Source organism: Chelonoidis abingdonii, chromosome 7 (assembly GCF_003597395.2).
Source record: "Chelonoidis abingdonii isolate Lonesome George chromosome 7, CheloAbing_2.0, whole genome shotgun sequence".
NCBI lineage: Eukaryota > Metazoa > Chordata > Testudines > Testudinidae > Chelonoidis > Chelonoidis abingdonii.
In genome coordinates, this window is record NC_133775.1 from 12445170 (window position 1) to 12466808 (window position 21639).

The 21639-nt window shown below is 44.2% G+C and overlaps 1 protein-coding gene across 3 annotated transcripts in view; it reads right to left on the reverse strand.

Annotated features, from left to right (window-relative positions):
* LRP8 (LDL receptor related protein 8) overlaps window positions 1-21380 on the reverse strand; it is a 307300-nt gene extending 285920 nt beyond the window's left edge. Inside the window, exons 1-2 of one of the 3 annotated variants that reach the window (XR_012656228.1) lie at window positions 20847-21380; window positions 19782-19901 (exon numbers count right to left, since the gene is read on the reverse strand). Coding sequence is in view for 2 of the 3 variants with exons in the window: in XM_075067620.1 (XP_074923721.1) it covers window positions 19782-19901; window positions 20847-21204 (478 nt within the window). In the remaining variant the exon portion in view is untranslated. The remainder of the gene's footprint in view (window positions 1-19781; window positions 19902-20846) is intronic. The other 2 variants (XM_075067620.1, XM_075067621.1) reach the window with 2 other exon arrangements.
* Between the last annotated feature and the right edge of the window lie 259 nt (window positions 21381-21639).

Here is a 21639-nt window from a genome sequence, read left to right on the forward strand (position 1 = left end):
GAGGACTATACATTTGCTGTATTACTTATGTTATATTATGTAAACTTAACTATACAATAAATATACCCCCTCTTCTGGAAAGTATCCTGCACATTTTGAAACATCTTTTTTCTTTCACTCTAAGCAGTAAAGACTTATGAATGTAGTAGCTTTGTCTGTATGTATCTCTCTTGTCCACCTACTGTGCCTTTGAGCATTCTCCCTGGCCATATTAGAATTATTAGAGAATTGTTAGAATTGTTAGGTTAGGGAAATTTGCCCGTCAAAAGGCATACCCAATTCCTATACCAGGAATGTGCACTCAACATCACTGAGCTAAATTCTGCATTCATAACCCACAAAGCAGAGCCGCCCGGGGGAGGGGGGCAAATGGGGCAATTTGTCCCATGCCCCAGGCCCAGTAGGGGCCCCGCGAGCCCTGGCCCAGTGGCGGTCCAGGTCTTCGGCGGCATTTCAGCAGCAAGGGACCCTTCAGTCGCTCCAGGTCTTTGGCAGCATTTCGGCGGCAGGGGGCCCTTCAGGTCTGCTGAAGACGCAGAGCAACTGAAGGGCCCCCCGCTGCCGAAATGCTGCCAAAGACCCAGACCGCCGCCGGGTGAGTACAAGAGCCGCAGCTCCCCTGCTTTGCCCCAGCCCCCTGAATCCTCTGGGCAGCCCTGCCACGAAGTCCCAATTGCTTCTGGGACTCTATGGGTAAGTCTACACTGCGATAAAAGACCCACCCCGAGGCTGCAGCTGGCCGGGATCAGCTGACTTGGGCTTGAGCTCACACGCTCAGGCTGCAGGGCTATAAAACTGCAGTACAGACAGACATTCAGGTTCAGGCTGGAGCCCAAGCTCTAAGACCCCATAAGGGAGGAGGGTCTCAGAGCCCAGACTCCAGACTGAGCGAAAGTCTAAACTGCTATTTTTAGCCCCACAGCCTAAGTCAGTTGACCCAGTGTTTTTTTAAATCACCGTGTAGACATACCCCAAGGTATAAATCAGGGCTCAAATTCCCACTGACAAGTCAATGTACCATGGGGTGTTTTGGAGGTTCTTGAGTTAAAATTCTGTGCAGCCAACACATACAATCTACTGCACAGAAAACCTATAGTAATGTTTTAAAATATCTTGGAGATAAAATATTTCTCACATCTGACACTATTTGACACCCTTCTTGGCATGCGTCAATAGCCAAGATTAGAATTAGCCATGGAGACTGAACTAATCTTATTTCCCCAGGGCCAGTTCCAAGTCCCAGCTGCATCTTTTTCATGCTACTAAAATGGTACAAAGGGCCACCCTAAGAAGACAGTCAGGGATTCCCCTGAGGCATTGCAGATAAGTCAGGGATGGGAGGGAGCACGCCAAGGATATGACAGAAGCATGAAGGGGCGAAGCCACTAATCACTATGGTGATTTCTGGTTATCAGAGCAGTCCCGAGGGGACTTCTCCGGCTGGCATCATTTAGAGCAGCCCAATGGTTGCTACCAATTATACCAGGGGCTGGTTTGGGCCCCAGCCAATTTCAAGATCAGGGTAATGTTAAGTCTGTTTTCTCCTCACCCAGGTCCTGCACCAAGGTCAGCTGGGACTCAGGGATCAGGCCTCTAAAGTCTGGGTTGAGATACACAAGTGGGATGGTTGGGGGGAAGAACGTGCTCTTCATGCCTATTAATATGGCACCTTTCATCGTCATTAAAATCAGTTTTTTCTCTTCAGTGCAAGTCAACAAAAATCTTGGGGCCTGATCCAACTCCCTTTGAAATCAATGGGAATCTTTCAGCAGACTTGAGTGGGAGTTGTGATCATTACTGACCAAATGCTAGCTAGTTCATATCATAAAAATGCAAAAAGCTGAGCTCTTTCAAGGACCAAAGTTGTGAATTAATGACACTGATCTTTCCCTATGTAGCAGGAGCAATGAACACGGAGGAAAGGAACTCTTTTGGAATCCCAGCAAACCTGAAATAAATTCTCTATTTACCACGACAATTTCCAAGTAACATTTTTCTTTGATCATTCATCTCAATTACATAAACTGGGGGGCATCAATCTGAGTCCCGCCACTTTACAGTATGGTGTTTCTGAAATGAAAAGGATGATATCCCTTCACAGCAAGAATACACATTGGATTACTTTCTGCAGAAATGATGACAGGTGACACAGACTAAAATCAAGGTAAATTACTGCTGTGTTTATGATTACATAACCCTTTTTTTCCACTTGCCTTACTGGTGAATAGGATGCAGCATATTATATTACAATACTAACATTCACTCCGGAGAAAGAAAAAACTTTTGTAGACAGTGCTCAACCCTAGAGATTGGATTATTCCATTTCCAGCCTTGTTTATGTCTCTAAAATCTGAGCCCTCTTTCTGACTCCATGAAAAATTTTACAACCAACTTTATCTTACAGAAGCACTGTTAACAGGTGCCTAGCTGTGACTATAAGCAGAACTATTATCATTATAATTTAAGAGCCATGTTAACATAAGAAAAAGGAAATCATTTGATTCTAGCAAAAACTTACAATGAAAAACAAACACTTAATTCACAAGTGCTGTAGTCAGAGAGAGAGTCAAGAACTAATCTACCATACTAATTGGATTGAGATTCCGAGTTGGTGAATTTAGGTGGCTGCATTAAAAGTCATCTTCCCTCCAAGGCAAAGAGCCAATGGAATGAAGAAAAGGCAGGAAACACAATTTAGGGAATGCCGTCAGAGGTTAAAAGAGGAGCTTGTAATCTTTAGAATGGAGGGGCAGCTGATTTCTATGAAGGCTGAGTTTCTCTCTCCCTTTTCAGTTCAAGCCTGATTTTATTACCAAAACCAGCAACTGGAAAAAAGATTTACCAGAACATTATTCTCATCATTATAATAACAAAAGGGTCAATTAAAACTCAGTAGGGTGGTAAATCTTTTGTGTAGTGGACTGACTCTAAACCACTATTTCAGCTAAAGTAATAAAACACAAATGATAACAGGCAGTTACCCTTTAGATTTAAAGTTTAAATGTGCCAAATCTTTTTCCTAAAGAAAACATGAATAAAGTAATAAAAAATATTTCTCAGTTCTTACAATGGAACAAGTTCTCCAACAGGATATGGCTTTCTGGAATAATATAATATCGACTGTTTCTAAAATGCTGTTTTCTCTTTACTCTCTGTAACGGGGTGGCACCTACCTCTCACGAGCACCCCCTGGTTCAAGTGTGTGTGTCTGCACCTCTTTCAGTCTGTGGTGATCCCTTCTGAAAATTTCTCTAACAGTTTCTAGTGACTCAGCCCTCTGGCCAACTCACACACAATCTGTATGAAACACAACTTAAACAGACCCTTTTCAGGGTACTAGTCCAACAAAGTCTTTAAGCCAGAGGTAGTCATTAGGAAGACCGTGGGCCAAATCCAGACCACCACACACTTTTGAATGGACCTCAAAATCTTTTTATTTACTTATCATTATTGTTAGTTTATTTTTATTATTTTCTTTGGAATCTGCATCTTGACTATACCTTGACCAAGAAATTGGACCTTGGCAAAAAATAATTGACTTCCCCTTCTTTAAGCGCTCCTGGCCCTGGCACTCAAGTCTGTGGTGGCCCTAGCTCTCCAGCTGTGCCTTTTAACAGTCCAGATCCCCTGGTGGGGGTCTATCACTTTCCAATTGTAGGCCATTTCCCCAGTGACTTATGGGGGGGTCCCAGACCCACCCACTACTCCAGCTCTCAGCCCAGGGACCCTAAGAATAGTAACGATGCTCTGCCATTCCACAGTTCCCTGGGCTACTTCTCCACAGCCACAGACTTCACCAATGCTTCACCCTTACCTTAAATTCACCCTTACCTTAAATTCTTTTTTGGAATTAAACTGGACTTCTTACGACGACCAATAATATATCAGCATGACAGCAGAGATTATAGTGGACTCAGAGGTTAAATCAAGGTCTTGCCTGCTCTGAAGATTAATTATTCTATGTCTGGAAACATCTCAACGGCCCTGAGAGCTATTGTGTTAACCTTCGGGACATTTGGCTCCAACAGATTTCAAGTTCAGCTCCTGGGGCTGATGGTCAGTAGCTAAGCTTCCAAGTTTTACAAGGGCTTTTCTGCCTCTGGGATAAAGTAGAAAATAAACTGCCCAGCAGGTACTAAAAAATATAAAAGCATCTCATCATGAATTGAAAGCTGTTCCTACCACAAAGAAACACCACATATCCACCACACCACATATGGAATGCATATCCTCCTCTGCACACTCCAGCGGTCAAGGCAGAGGGAGAGAACTACAGCAATTCACTTTCTGGCTGTCTATCAAGCACCTCTGCAGCTTAGCTGGAGCTGAAAAGTAAAGGAGTCTAAGCACTAAACGCCAAATTTTGAAACCCTCTAGGGCAAGGATGGGCTATAATTTTCGCAGGGGGGCCATTCCACGAATTTTGATAGGTCATCATGGGCCACACATTTCTACTATATTAATGGAGGGAGTGCGGGGTCTGAGAAGGAATTTGGATGCAGGAGGGAGCTCTGGGCTAGTTCAGAGTGTTGGGGTTCAGTAGAGGGTGAGGGATGTGAGCTCTGGGAGGAAGTTTGGAGCAGAAGGGGGCTCCGGACTAGGTCAGAGGATTGGGGTGCAGGAGGGGGTGCAGGGTCTGGGAGGGAGTTTGAATGCAGGAGCAGGTTCTGTCCTGGGGCAGGGGGTGGGGTGTGAGGTGTGGCTCTGGCCAGGAGGCACTTACCACAGGTGGTTCCCGGCCGGCAGCACAGCACGGCTCAGGCAGGCTGCCTGCATGCTGTGGCCCCTGCGACAGTCTACTGCTGGCACGTCTCTGCGCACCCCTTGCGGGGAGGGATAGGAGCCTTGTCTTATAACAGGCTTATTCAAAGTGATACAAGCGACGAAAGTGAGATCTTGGAAGACAGTTGCCGTTTTCATAATGTAATAAAAATACTGTAATGATAAATAATAATAAATAGCGTATAATAAGCAAATCATAAAAACAAATTTTATATTTCCAAGATCACTGCTTTTATAATTTATACTCAGGTAAAGGAGAAAATCCCTGGAAATATTCATTTTTAGGAGGGGGTTCGTGAGACTTGACATTTTAATGAAAGGGGTTCACAGTTTGTTAAAGTTTGGGAACCACTGTCAGCATGTGATACACAAACTTGGCTCTGTCAAGAATGAGATGCAAATTAAAATTCTCAGAAGGGTTGAGTTCCCTGATAAAGTGAACCCCATAGAAGGAGGAAGTTGTAAGAAAAGGGTTTTATAGAAATTTAAGTTTCACAAGGCTTCAGAAAGGATTCCATAAAAATCAGAGACAGCTACCTCTTAAAAATTTGGCAAATCTAGTAAGAACAGCATTGTGTATATGACCCAATTCTTCTGAGATTTCACTCTATGCCTGCCAAGAGAAAATATTAATTTGCTGAACAAAGATACTAAGTTTTATTTATATAGAATCTGATCACCAGATTTCATCTTCAACAAAGCATATATACAAAGCAAGAAGGTTCTTCAGCAGTCTTTAGAAACATTCACAGACTTAAAATAAGATTATGCCTTCCTTTAACTAGACATGGCTACAGTTTAACTTTGGAGCAAACACTCATATTTCTTTGCAACAGAAGTGGCTATTAAATTTGTGAATCACTAGATCTTGATAATGAATGGTTTTCATCTCCCATTGACTTTAATAGACCAGTTTGCTCAGCATCTTGCAGGACTGGACCATAGTTTAGTAAAGCTATCGGAAATGGACACTTTGGACCAGAACTGAGTTTACTTTGAGAATATTTCATTTCATATATGCTCCTATAAAGTTTTAAAAGTTATTATTTTTACAACATGTTGTCATCTCTGGTTCCTTGCTTGAAACGATTGTTGCTTGCCAAAGTATCTTTCATGGATGTTGTAAAAACAACAAAACTAATATCGGAAGGATTAACAAAATAAAAGTTGGCTTTAAAGGGGGCTGCCACCTTGAGGGTCTAACTTAATAGCTGGGTGTACCAGGTTGAGGACCAGTTATTTTCATCCTTGTTGTCTCCAAACAGTATCACAGCAAGGACATTTTCTCACAATATTTAACATGGTATATTTGCTTAGTAAAAAGAGCAGGATTTAATTTTTTTCAATTTCAATGGTTCTTCCATTTGATAGTGTTGAAATGATATAGCCACTTAATAATATAAAAACAAATAGAAATATTCTAGAGCAGCAGTTCTCAAACTGTGGGTCAGGATCCTAAAGTGCGTTGTGACCCCATTTTAATGGGGTTGCCAAGGCTGGTGTTAGACTTGCTGGGACCCGGGGCCAGAGCCTGGGGCTGAAGCCTTTGTGCTTGGGCTGTGTCCTCCTGCACCCTGGGCGGTGGGGCTTTTGCTTTGCAGTGGGGCGCAGGCAAGCTCAGGCTTCAGTCCCCCCTCCTGGGGTCATGTAGTAATTTTTGTTGTCAGAAGGGGGTCGTGGTGCAATGACGTTTGAGAAAGCCTTTCTAGAGCTACCCCACCAAAAGTGTATGTGTTTGTATGAATGTGGCAAAGTGGGGAAGTGAGTTACAACATCCCAAGGCTAAAAAACTTTTGAGAATATTTCATGTTTATAAAACAGAAACCGTAAGTCATTCTAGAACTACATCCACATTCCTTTTTCATTTCCAGTTTGACTTTTTTTAAAACTCCATTTCATAGACTCATAGGTCAGAAGGGACCAATATGATCATCTAGTCTGACCTCCTGCACAAAGCATGCCACAGAACCCTACCCATCCACTTTCATAACAACCCCTAACCCATGACTGAGTTATTGAAGTCCTCAAAATTGTGGTTTGAAGACCTCAAGCTGCAGAGAATCCACCAACAAGTGACCATGCCCACGCTGCAGAGGGAAGGCGAAAACCTCAGGCCCCTGCCAATCCGCCCTGGAGGAAATTTCCTTCCCGACCCCAAATATTGCGCGATCAGCTAACCCTGAGCTGTGTCAAGACTCACCAGCCAGACCCCAGGAAAGAATTCTCTGCAGTAACTCAGTTCCCATTCCATCCAACATCCCCTCACAGGACCATTGAGCAGACTTATCTGCTGGATAATCAAGATCAATTGCCCAAATTAAACTATCCCATTATATCAGTCCCCTCCATATACTTATCAAGCTTAGTCTTAAGCCAGACTGCCACCACTACTTTCTCCTTGAAGGCTGTCCGAACTCCCTCCTAATGGTTAGAAACCTTCTTAATTCAAGTCTAACTTCCTAATATCCAGTTTGTACCCATTCGTCCTTGTGCCTACATTAGTACTTAAACTTAATAATTCCTCTCCCTCCCTAACGTTAATCCCCCTGATATATTTATATAGAGCAAGCATATCCCCCGCAGGCCTTCTTTATGGCTAGGCTAACCAAGCCAACTCTTTGAGTCCTCCTTTATAAGGCAGTTTTCCATTCCTCGGATCATCTAGTAGCCCGTCTTGAACCTGTTCACTTTGAATTCATCCTTCTTAAACATGGGACACCAGAACTGCACACAATATTCCAGGGGCGGTCTCACCAGCGCCTTTATATCATGGTACTAAAGCCTCCTTATCCTTTGCTGGAAATACCTCGGCCAATGCCACCCGAAAACCGCATTTGCTTTTTTTAACGGGCACATTCGCATTTGGCGATCAGAGACATCCTTGCTATCAACCAATACCCCCAAGGTCCTTCTCCTCTCTGTCACTTCCAAACTGATGCGTCCCCAATGTATATTCTAAATCTTATATTAATCCCTAAGTGCCAATGACCTTGCACTTTTCCTATTAGTATTTCATCCTATTACATACACCAGTTTACAAGGTGTCCAGATCTTCTGAATAGTATCCCGGTTATCCTTCTCCGTTTCTTAGCAATACCCCCCCAGCTTCGTGTCATCCGGCCAAACTTTATTAGCACATTCCCGCTCTTGTGCCCCAAGGTCAGTAATAAAAAAGGCTTAAATAAGATTCGGTCCCAAAACCGATCCTTGAGGGACTTCCACTATAACTCTCCTTCCAGCCTGACAGTTCACCCTTCAGTACGAACCCGCTGGAGTCTCCCCTTTAACCAGTTCCTTATCCACCTTTACAACTTTCCATCTCATCCCTCTTTTCCAATTTCACTAACAGTTCCCCGATGCGGAACCATGTCAAACGCTTACTTTGAAAATCGAGGTAAATTTAGATCTACCGCATTTCCTTTGTCTACAGTAATTCCGTCACCTTCTCAAAGAGGAGATCAGGTTGGTTTGGCACGATCTACCTTTAGTAAATCCATGTTGCAATTCGTCCCAATTACCATTGACCTCAATGTCCTTAACTACTTTCTCCTTTAAAATTTCCTTCTCCAGTGTGAAGTCTATTAGCACATTTCAGACTGCAGATTAACAGTGGTATAATTCCTACTTCCCTTGAGGGCTTGAGACGCAAAATCTTCTATTTGTTTCAGGAGAGTAGAGTGAAAATGTCAGCCTTCACTACCCCCCTACCGTCACCTGAATTGCGAATTACACTAAAAACACATTGGATAATAAAAACTCAGCACTAAACAGCTTAACAAACTTTTGAGGCAATACTGTTGCTCCAGCAGACTTTTCCTGATTAAAGTCTGGTTTTATCTATGGGATCTTAAGCTCTTTTTTATGCTCCTAGATGGATCAATCTATTTGTGTGGAAATTTGCAATTCTCTTACATAAAAGATACCAAAACCAAATGTCCCAAGAGAGCATCTCTGCAGCCAGAAACATCCAGTCAATCCCAGTACAGATTTCCAGAACATCTGCTTTACAAATCTAATTATCCCTGACTGCACAGATGCAAAAGTCATATGAAATATTAGCACCCGAGACTAAAAGCTGATTCAAGCCTTTTAAAAAATTTAACAAACACATATATGCCTATCAGCTATGGGTCTGCTTCAAGTCAATGGAAAGACTTCTGTTGATTTCAGCATGATTTAGATTGAGCCCTAAATCAGAGCTACATAAGCAGCTATATTATCCTAATTGCAACCAACCGGTCTTCACAATCTGCTTTTGATACAGAGCAGAATCACTGATGGTTAGCCTCAGCTTCCATGGTCCTCCAAGCACTTTCCATGCCTCTGAACTGCCAGGCTGGAAATTCTGCACTAAAGGTATTGCCTACCATCACTGCTGCTACCACCCAGAGTAGCATGACCAGTTTCTCTGGGATCACATAGTCCCAGTGGATACAGTAGTTCAACCAATCCATTGAGTTTCCTATCTGCAGTAGAAATAAACCTAAGCCATTAAATTTGGATGGGTACATCTCCAAAACCAGGGGTGTTTGGATATGGGGTACTGACTTGGGCCCCAATCTGCAGGATTCCACAAGGTGAAGAGGTTCTGCGTAGGTTCAGCTGAAAGTGGCCCTTCTACTTCACAGAGTCTTTATTTAAAATAAAATAAATCTTCACATTCTACAGTGATGGCCCCAACCACCATAACTTACAATAGCGCTACAGAACTGACTGGCATCCAGCGCTGTAGGATAGTAGAATATTTCTAAATGGGTTTTATTTTTTACAAACGTGACTGAGAAATTACTTGGCAGCAAAGCACGTCGTCCTGTTCCTAACCCATTTAAAAACTGGTACCCAAGAACCCCTATGTATTATTTTTTCTTCATGTGAAGACCCATCATTCTCTCTGTCTCTCATTGTTCCTCTTTTGGCTCATTCTTCTTGCACCTGTGGCAAACTGCCAATTACTCCCCATGGGCTAGCAGTGTGGGTCACCTACAAGTTAATTGATGCCACAAAACTTCCCTCTGGGACATCATCTGGGCTGAATTCAATGTTCTCAATGGCTTCTCAAGCGCCTGCCTCTAATACTGAAAACCACTTGCCTGGACCTCATACTAATTTGTTGATGTTTTCTTGTTGTTCACAACGTATAAGAAAATTACTAATACTACTTAGTTCTTGTAGAACCTTTTCATACATGACTGCAAAACACTTTACAAAGATGAGCAAGCGCTGTTACCCCCCTTCTGCAAAACTGAAATGCAGAGAAGTGAAGTCACTTGCTCAAGGCAAATCCAGGAATAGGTGCCAACGTTTTCAAAAATTAGGCATCTAACCTCAGCTTTAGGTTCCTGAATAGATGACCTGATTTTCAAACGTGCCAAGTATTCAGCAGCTCCAGCTGATAACGAGCCACTTTTTTATTTTGAAAAATAAGACCACTTATTTAATAGCCTACATGTAGTTTTAGGGGCCTAGTTGTCCCACCACCTCCTATGCAGATAAGTTAAATGCTTTTGTTTTCCTATCCATTTCTTATTCCAGCAGTAAATGCACATTAGGGGCAGGGCTTTCCTGCACTCTGCAATAGGTTGTGCACTGTGCAGGCAGATTCCATAAGGAATAATAGTGAAGAATGAAGCCAGACCCCCGTTTGGCCCAACATACACTCATGCCCCGTACTGAGGCTGTATCAGGCTGCATGGCCAAACCGCCCTTCTCTACTACTGCCATGTCTCAGCAGGAAGGAGCCCAGGAAGTACAGCCCACACGGAGACATGCATATCAAAGAACCACACTTACTGCACAGGGTAAGGAACCTCTTTTTGTTCATCGAGTAGCATCCCTATGGTTGCTCCACTTCGGGTGACTCCTAAGCAGTATCCCTCTAAGGAGAGGGAGTTTCAGAATCAAGTCTAGAACTGAGGAAAGAACTTCACTGCCAACTGCCACATCAGATCTAGAGGCTTCGACTAGGGCATAGTGTCTGGAGAAGTATGTGCCGAGGACCATGGAGCAGCTCTGCAAATCTCAGATACGGGGACGTTTTTCAGTAAAACATAGATGTAGCCCTGTGACTTCATAGAATGAGCTGACAGCACCAACCGCACTGTCTATCATTTAATAAATATTAAAATAATACTAATGTCTCCAAAAGAAAACATCTCCTTTACAGCAATTTGATAGCAAGGCCCTGGCTAATGGCCTTCCGTGTTATTCTAATCTAAACCTCTTATAAATCCCATTCTCTAGTAGATTCTAGAGCTCTACTGTTAAATTCACTCCTTGCATTAACTCTGCAAGGTTAGACTAACTGCCAGGTTCTGACTCAGAATTACAAAAGCCAGGTAATCTGGAACAAAGAATGAAATTTTATCATTAGCCCCTCAGGTGCCTTTGGGAAGGCAGCATGCTCAAGTGGATTGGACACTTGGATTTAGGACATCTGAATTCTGCTCCTGGTTCTGCCCTTGATTTACTGACCATACACTAGCTCTCTGTGCCATAGTTTCCTCACCTGTATAATGGGACTAAGGCTACTCACTCACCTTACTGAAGGGCACTGTGGCGGTGCTAAGTTGTTTCAACATATAGCAAACCAAATTCAAGCCTCATACGTGCACCACCATCATGACTCTTCAGATTCAAACCTCTGAGGAGATATGAAGATTCACCTTCTGTTTGGAGGTAAAGGTAACAGGTAATAGAAGAGAGTGCAGGTCTGCTGGACCCATCACCTGCTCATTATACCACAGGCTCTTTACTGAGGTAGCATTAAAATGGAGTTTTAACCCCCACTCTGAATTTCCTGGCTTCTCTTTATTTAAAGCCTGACTCCTGACATTATTTTAACATTAATTTTTTTGTATGTAGTTCACAGAATTATTGTAACACATTAATTAGACTTTACAAGTTATCTTTTGTATTTCAGCAAGAATTTTCACAGAGCAGAAAAATTTGCATGAATTATATCAAAAGGCTCATACCCCTATCTTGCACTAATCTAAATATTAATTATTTAACAGGAAAACGCATTTTAGAAAAATTAGGCTCCGCATTTCTAACACTTCCTAACCATGTACCATAAAAGTATGCAGCTTCCCTTTGGCTAGAACCAGATGTTTGTTCTAGAGGAGAGTTACATAGGAATAGACAAATTGCTTTAGACTAGGGACACTGCAACACTGCAGTAAAACAAGAAGCAATGCTCCAAAACTCAAACGAAATGCACACATTTTTCTGGGGGCTTGGAAAAAATATAGAGATCAGAAACTTCTTACAAGGTGTGTAATGATTCAGAAAGGTGGAGCTCAGCCTGGACACTATGGGCTTCAAGTTCATCTTTAAAAATTCCTAGATGTAAGGAGTGTGGTGAGCAAGAGAGCTGCAGTAGATAGTACAGGGAGCGAGAGATGTTCATGCCAAACTAGTATCCCCTCAATAATGTATGTCCCATTCCTAACGCCCCACTGCCAATGCTTCTGAACCTCCCACATAGCAAACTTCTCAACTTGACCCCTACTTAGATGCCAAAATCCATCTGCCTCTCCCACTTATAATTTTCCCTACAACCCTCTCAAACCTGCTCCCTCCCTGTGACAACAACAGCAAATGTATCTGAGCTTTGGATTTCAAAAATCTAAAATCAGAATGAAAAACATCAAAAAGAGCCACTGCAAATAGGTTAGGTCTAAAACACAAGAGCACTGTCTATTTTTTAAAAATCCATCACCAAGATATTAGCCAAAACACAAGGCAGGGAGAAAGGGGTAGAAAATACTGAGGGCTTGGCTACACTGGAGAGTTGCAGTGCTGGTGGTGGGTTTACAGCACTGCAACTTACTCACCATCCACACTTGCAAGGCACATACAGCGCCGCATCTCCCTGGCTGTACTCCTGCTCTGCCTGGGGTACAACAATTGCAGAGCTGGTGATCATAGAATCATAGATTATTAGGATTGGAAGGGACCTCAGAAGATCATCTAATCCAACCCCTTGCTAAAGCAGGACCAATTCCCAATTAAATCCCCAAATGGCCCCCCTCAAGGATTGAACTCACAATCCTGGGTTTAGCAGGCCCATGCTCAACCACTGAGCTATCCCTCCCCCCGATGCAGTGCTGCTCTGCCAGTGTGGCCACCAAAAGCGGTGTAATTGGCCTCCAGATGTATTCAGAGGTATCCCAGAATGCCTGTTCAGCCACTCCCAACAGCGCTGCAAATGCGGCCACACTGCAGCACTAGTAGCTGTCAGTGTGACCACACTGCAGCGCTTTCCCTACACAACCGTACGAAGACAGCTGTAACTCCCAGCGCTGTACAGCTGCAAGTGTAGCCATACCCTCAGGGCTAGTGGCAATGCTAAAGCGCTGCTGCGGCAGCACTTTAACATGGTTTGTGTGGTTGCAGCACAGCGCTGGGAGAGAGCTCTAAAACAATCACCTCAATGAGAGGTATAGCTACCAATGGTGTAGCTACCACAAGCAGTGCTGCTGCGCCTGCCCCAGGGCTCCTCCTGGCAAGTGGAGGAGCAGGGGGACTCGGGGATCCTCCTGGCAGGTGCAGGGGGCAGGCCCGGGCCTCCTGCCAGCCCAGGATTCCTCTGGCCGGGGGGCACTCGGGGCTCCTCTGGCCAAGGAGGTGGGGGGAGGAGCTCATTACTCCAGCCGCAGGAGGGCAGGGAGTCTTGAGGCTCCAGCCTGGGGGGCAGGGCGGGGGTGTTGAGGGTGGAAGGGGCAGAGCTGGGGGCTAGCTTCCCCAAAGGGGGGGGCTCCACCACCCATGCCTAAAGTGCAGTTATGACCAGAAAAGCAACTGAGCAAAAAAGCTATCTTCCTGCTCAACCACCTGCATGTGTCTGGTGACTTTAATGAAAAATCTTTTTTCACTGCTTTTGACTCCTGTTAGCACTGCAGAGACATCATAACTTGGCAAGAAGGAGCTCTGTTCTCATTTCTCCTGGTAAAACTCTCTTGTCCCAATTCCTCTCCATCACTGGCATTTACACTCTTCAAACACTGTAGATGATTACTATGTTCCCATTTAGTCTTCACTTAGCTAAGCCACACCTATCTATTCAGTTCTTCATCTTTCCTCACAGGTCACTACCTCCAGCCTCATCATTTTTGTTGCTCTGTTCTGAAATACATTTGCCTTCATAATGTGAGGAGCACTTGTAGTCCTTAATGCGGGATGGACCCTTTAATATTTTAAATTAAAAATATCTAAGGTTAATAAAATAGTTTAATGTGTCAGGCTGTAATAACACTAAAATGGCACCATACTATGGACTGAAATAGTACCTCATCACAGCGAAATCAAAGGGGCACTTAAGAAAGCCTGTGCAAATATGTTGGATTTAGGTATTTTAAATTAAACTGAATCTTACACACACAAATACACACACCTATTAGTATTTTGTATCCTTATAACTCTTCCAGATAAATAACCTCACATGACAACACTCTATAAAACCACATGACCAACTCATAATCCAATTAGTCTGGGGGTCAAATCCTGCTCACATACCTTACTCACATAGGGCCAAATTCTGCAGCCTGCTCACATAAATGTTCCAGGGACCCAAAGTTGCCTTTTATCAACTACAGCAGAATATGTGACTGGTTAAAGGTTAAAAAAAGACAGATGATCTTCAGTTACCTTTTTCCTTTTTTTAAAGCGAGACAGAGTTCCCAATTCATCCCTTATTTAAAACCCCTAAAATCAATGGAGTTATCCCATGGAGGAATTTGACCCTAGAACTTGTGAAACTGCTATACAGCCATGTTCCAGGTCTGACCTAACCCCTTTTAAAAATTGAGATTGGGTAATCTTCCATATCCAGTAACTTAAGAGGTATCACCATTTTATCTCTTGATTTCCATTCAGTCACACAGTCATTCTACATCAAATCCATGACAGAGGAGATAACTCTGATTGCTACCTGTCACATTCTGCGGTGCAATCCTGATCAGTGAGGGGCTGTGTCACCACCTGCCTCGCAACATTGGGTGCTTCACAACGTTTTGCTGCTGTAGCTCCCACCTGGGCTGTTCACAAACAGCCTGCCAGCATGCAGGTAACACCCTGTCTGTGTATAGCTGCAGCCCTGGTCCAGCAGCTCTGAACCCAGCAGCCTGTCAGCAACATACCAGTCACACTCTGGCTTCCACCAGCCTTGGATGTTACCTGCAAGGTGAAGCAACACTCCCAGTCCTGAATTTTCCCAAAGTGTGTATTCTGCGCTGTCCGGCCCTCTCCTAGACACTCAGATATTAAGATCTATTACCACTGTAAATAGTCAATATTGAACAATTTTCTACTTTAACTGGAGTTACCAGACAGTTCAGGTTAAACACAACTGGATGGGTTTAAGGACAAAACAAATGTATTAACAAAAGAAAATAGATTTAAGTGAATTGAAGTATGAGAGATAAAGATCAAAACCGTGACAACCAAATAACAGTGAAAACACATCTAAAAGTCTTAAGACTTACTCTGGCAAATTTTGATTCAAGGCTTTGTTTAAAATGGCCTGTCTCACCCCCAGTCTTCCAGCAAGATGGTGATTGACATTTGTTTGGTCAGGATCTTTCCCAAAGGCCCAAAGATGCTGATGCCTGAGGTCTGGTCTACACTATAGAGTTAGGTCGAGACAAGGCAGCTTATGTTGACCAAACTAGGGAAGTCTCTACACCTAAACTTCACTCCTGACGACATAAATGCCCCACTATGCCGACTCATCTAGACGCGATATATTGATCCCCGAACGTGCTCCCGTCGACTCCAGAACTCCACCGGAGCGAGCAGCGGTAGCAGAGTCGCCACGGGGAGCTGCGGACGTCGATCCCAAGCAGTGAGGACGGGAGGTAAGTCGAAATAAGATACTTCAGCTACGGTATTCTGTAGCTGAAGTTGCGTATCTTGCATTGACACCTCCCCCTAGTGTAGACCAGGCCTGAGTCAAGGTCAGTATAGTTAGGTCAACATTATGTTGCTTATGTTGACTGTTACTAGCTTTCAGGATCCATTCCACAATTCCCCACACTGACAGTACAATCAGTACAAGTGCTCCTGGGGAGGACAAGCACTGCTAAGACAAAGAGCAAACTGTAGACACAAACAAGAGATGTAATTACTGCACCGCTGGCCCTTAGGTCGACTTGATTTGGTAGTGTAGCCATGGCCTTTGTCTTCTTAGGGGAAAGAGACACAGCTTACGGGTTTTCTGTCTCTCTCTTTTATAACCTAGTGAATCTTTGAAATGCATTCTTCTAATGATTACCGCTCAAAGCAAAGTTTATTTAAACAGTGAGGCAGACAATACGGAGCCTGGTGTTGACACGCAAATTTGCTGTCTCCTGCTATCTTCTCCCCTGGTTTCTTGAGGCCTATTTACTACTTACATGTAAATTGAGGTAAACACACATTCCTTTGTTTAGAATAGATCTGTTCAACAATTTTTGCCTCGGCATGGCTGTATGATATTGAACATCATACAGGGGATTTCACAACTTTATAAATAATGTTGCTACTGACCAGCAAGATATTATTGTTGTTATTGACCAGCAAGATATTAAGTTTTCATATGATGTTATTGACCAGCAAGATATTAAGTTTTCATATGATACCTCACAAGGCATATTTTGTACAAAGATTTTTACAGTAATGTGTAGGGTGCAAATATAGGGATGCTTTCAGACACACTACTCCCAATCAAAAAGAAAGAAATTCAGTGGAAAGAAAGCAAGCCCAGAGGAAACCTCTATGAAGCAAGGTGCTCAGACACTTCCTTTGGAATTTCAAATTCCTTGGAAAAATCAACAGTAAACTCACCAGGCAATAGAGCAGCAGAAAACAGGAAGAGTATCAGTCTGTGCACAAAGAAGGCTTCTAGGAAGAAGCACAATGAGTACTGCCACTCCCTCAACTCCCTATTTTCCCACAAGCAGAGAGTAAATTTTCATCTTCTCATAGAACTATTAAAAAAAAACTGAAACATTTTGTAACAGAGCATTTCAATGGCAACATCTACAAGGAGCAGTTTATTTTACAAGCTGATCATTTACAAACTAGCCACAAGGGTTAGCCTGTTTCTCTAGAAGTGAAGATAAATACAATAAGAAATCCGTTAACACATGCATATCACATACTTCTGAGACAGTTCTGAGCACGCTGAATATAGGGACTAAGAATGGAATGGTCTGCCTCAGCATTTGCCACTACAGGGCTATATGTATTTTCCTTTTCCCTGTCCATCACTGCTTTAGTAGTTAACTGTGAAAAAATCAAGTTCCTGGAATGTGTAAATTCAGAATACTGTTTTTAATATCTCATTGTATCTCCAGTAGCAACAAAAGGAGTGTGGTAATCTAGAAACAAAAGCCCACTGAAAATACTCTGGGTATGTTTATTATGTATCCCTTAATGTAATAGTTGTGTGTACCTGTGTTTTACATTATAAACACACATATATTCCCTTTTAACATTATTTTAAAGAAATCAATGTTCAGCAATAAGTAAATACAAGCTAGCAAAAATAAGCGTGTGAAAAATGTAATTTAAATGGTGGCTCTCGAGACCACTTAAATGAAATCCACTGCAAATTCCGTATCTTAATTAAATGATCAGTCCATATGGGAAATTTCTATAATATACCCACCTAATCCATGTTCATATGCCACTCTGCACTCTACAACGTAATATAATTCCTTACATATGTACCAAGGACCCCTTTGTTAATATTTAGGGTCAAACAGGATCCCAGTCACATGCCATAAAATACATTTTTTTCAAAAAAATCTAAAAGCTACAGAAGTAAAACTCTAAGTAAAACATAATTACACATCTGACTGTTCTGACAGGGCACAATACAACCAAATCAGATCTTCATCAAAAAAATATCGTTTTTACATTCCTTGTCTTTTGTGATACAGTATTTCATGGTAGGCCTGGTCCTTACTCATTCCTGCCATTTAAGAAATCTCACTGATTCTAATGGGACTATTCAGAGGATAAAGTACTATTTTTTTTGAGTTGGGATAAAACAATCAGAACATTAGGAATTCATTCAGGCCATGACCACACAACCCTTATACAAACAAAACTCCCATTGAATTCAGTGGAAGTTTTGCCTAACAAAGGACTGTAGGATGAGACTGTAAATGTTAACCTGATTAAAAACTGTGAAGATGTTAATAGCAAGAAATAGAGTGAAAAATGCATGACTGTAACTTATTCCCTAGTTCTGCTGCCATTCATCAGCTGCTCATGTTATGTTCTTGTGGTTTATGAAGTCTCCAGAGCTCACCCAGTGAATTATAACAAAGTGTGCATTCAGTGGCTATTATCCTATGCAGTATATAATTCTCAAGACATGCCTTTGGTATTTCAGGTCAGCTACTACAGCAAAACCTGTAGTGCTGTTTTGTCTCTTGTAGATACAAGGAACTTAATTCCATATTTCTTTGCTTTCATGGACATTTCTTCCATACTTAGGATGAAAGAAGTCCTGCCACTCGCAGAACTTACATGGCAACACTGGGGAAAAGCATGTGTACTGATAGCATAATGTGCAACTGTCTGGGACTTTGGCATATTGACAACCATAACCCCAAGGCCAACTGAGACTTCACAGGAACAGAGGAGATAGAACTCCAAGCCACCTTGCTCCAAAAGCACGAACCCTCTCTTCTCCCACTTACACTACTATATTCTGTTAGCAGCACAGGGATTGATGTCACACTACTGAATAGTTCTGATTCTATCCAGTAGTAAGCAGTTGTGCACACGCACACTAGCTAGTTCACTATATTTTTTTCAGTAATCCTTGTATATACATACTTAAATTCAACTTCTTTCAAGCTCTGTCCTATGAGCAATTAAAAAAAAAAAACCACACACCAGGAACGAAACCTGAACAATGATTTCTCCTTAGGGTGTTGCCACATACACAGGACTCGTCAAAACAATGATATAAAAGTAGCAGGAAAGAGCAGAACCATAAAAAGTCACTGTTTAATGAATGGAGGAGGAAGCTTTTGCAACCTATAGCTCTTTGCCTCGTTAACGCACTTAGAATCTTTCACGATGAATCATCACCGGAACAAGATTTTGCAAGAGTTAATAATCCCCATCGCTAGCGATTCACTATGACGGTGAATGAACCGCTTTGCCTTTGTAAATGTAGCCAGTCAGGGCAGCTCCCCGGAAGCCCTTCACAGATCCAGGCTAACCTATGCAAGGGCGTCTTGAAAAACGTGAGAGAAGGGTGACCTAGGGTAACTAGCAAACCCTTCCTAGACTTTTCTATAGGCAGCTTATGCCATGTGACTCTATCTGGTGTTCCCCAGCAGCCAATCCGAAATGGGGCGGGGAAAAGCGACCGCGTCGTTTGGAAGAACAGGATGGAACGGTACAATCGTTTGCCTCCGCGCCGGGTTTTGCAGCAGGAAAACGGCAGAGCAGGACCGGCCAGTGTTACCCAGGGGACATGGATTAACACAACTATAATTCGCCCCCAACACACACGCGCGCTGGACCGCTCTCAACTAGGCTAAAAGCTAAATCCGCCCCTCCTGCAAGAGGGATAAGCCTCCCTCTGAGCAGCAGCAGCAGCTGGCGCTGTGAGTCAGTCCGCGGGAAACGCACGCGGAGAGGAATGGCAGGGCTGGGAGACGTGTCTCCAGCCTGCACCCGGTGCAAGCTCCACTGACTCTCCGGGCAGCACTGCTTTCGAGCCCGCCCACACACCGCACAAGCGCCGCCGGGTGTCCCCGTGCAATGAATGGCGCTCCGGCAGCCTGCAAGAGACCGGCAAGGCAGACGGGCCCGGCAGACCCCAGCTCTCCAGGCGGGCCCGGCAGAACACCCGCGCTTGCCCTAGTTCGCCTCTGCAGCAGGCGCCGCCCAGCACAGCGAACCCTCCCCCCATCAAGCGGAGACACCCCTCCCCGGGCTGCCTGCCCGCCCGCGAACCGGGAGCTCCGCAGGAGCGCGGCTCGGGTACTCACGGCAATCCGCCTCGTCGCTATTGTCCGAGCAATCGTCATCCTCGTCGCATTTCCAGATGGCGGGGATGCACCGCTCGTTCCGGCACTGGAACTGATCCTCCTCGCACTCCTTTGCGGCGCCTGCGGAGAGCAGAGGCAGAGCCGCGTGGGCTAGAGCGCGATTCCCTTCCGTGCCCACCCAGCCCAGGGCATGCTTTGCAGGCCGCATCCTCTGGGCTCGGGGATCCAGGCCACGCTCCCGTCATGGATTCTAGCTCGCTGCACACACAGTGCTTCCCTAGAGAGGGACACTGCACTGGGGGAGGCATGTGTTTAACAACAAAAGGACAATGCACCTCTCCTTAAAGTAGGTTACAATAATCTCCTTCTCCCTGGCTAAATATAGCGCCCCCCCCCCCGTTTGAAAAGATGCCTTGCGCACACATCAAACATCTAATTCACGCACTACGGGAAATAACCCGGTATTGTTTTAAAGGCAAAAGGAGGCTGGAGGGAAGGGTAAGCAAATGCCAAAGTAAAAGCACCGACGACCAAGCGGATATTCACTGTCAGTGCAAAACGCAGATCGCATGTTGAGAGACCATTGTCAGTTTCTCCGTTGGTTGCTTTATATAAATATTTTCTTTCCCCCCACAAAATGGAAACTACCCCAAACTGAAGTTAAGAAGGGACCTGCTCCTTTGCAGAGAGGGCGCGCGGGGCTCCTGGGTTTGATTTTCGGGCGACTGACCAGACAAATCTTCCCTTAGCTTAAAAGATGAATTCCTGTCACTACCGGTCGGCCAGCATCTGTGATTGCCTGTCCATTCAAACAAGGTGTCAGCCTCTGCCCCCACTATAGCACTGATCAAAGTTAAGGGAACCCCTGCAAACTGGATTCCCGTTCACTGCACGCGCTCTGTGCAGTACGGCCAGGACCCCCACACACAGTGCATGCAACCAGTAGTCAAAAGGGAGAGCGACAGACCCAGGCAAAAGCTCGGGTCCTAGTGATGCTGTGCGGTTATCCCCCTACACGCGCGCGCGCACATACAAGGGACATGGACACGGAGATCCTGGACCCACCTTTGCCAGTGGGCAGCTTGATCAGCAGCAGATGGAAGAGCAGCAGCCGGGTTAGTCCTGGGTGGCACATGGCGGTCTGTCCTTCGGTGTGACAATGCCTCGAGTGCCGACTGCATGCAGCCAGGCTTACTGCCTTTGCAAACGGAGTGTTTATTGGAGGCGGCTGCCCTCCTGCTTCCTCTAGCGTGTGTGCATTGAAACCGGAGTGACGTTCCTCATTGGGCGGGCTCTGTGCGCCCCAGACCTGTGCATGCCCAATTGTGCACGGAGGGAGAGCAGGTGCCACGTTTGGATGGGCAATGCTGAGAGAAAGAGCTGGGGCAATGCTGCCACACCAGGTACTGTTTCTTTCCCCCATTTTTTCTGAAGCGTGGATGGTTTTGCTTTGCTAGTCTCATCCCATTCCTGGAAAAGCAAACGCCTTGCTGAGCTGAGCAGAAATAGGGAGGCAGGGTACCACACCACACATAATGATGGACCTACATTTTATATTACTCGGGCTGGCAGAGGGGCAAAACAAATCTCCATTCCCAATGGCAGCTAAAAACAGTCTGCATGCCATCATTTCTTTAATTGGACAAGGTCTCAGTTTCCTCACCTGTAAAATTAATAAATGGCATATTAAGCAACCAGCAGATTGCAAAAGAAGATTTTGCAGCAATAAAACAGATTATTTTCAAACCAACTAATTCTTTTTATTTGAGGGGAACAGAGGTTTAAGGCCAAAGTCTGTTCTCATTTCCACCATACAGCCCCACTGACACAACTTGCACCAGTGTCTCTGAGAGCAGAA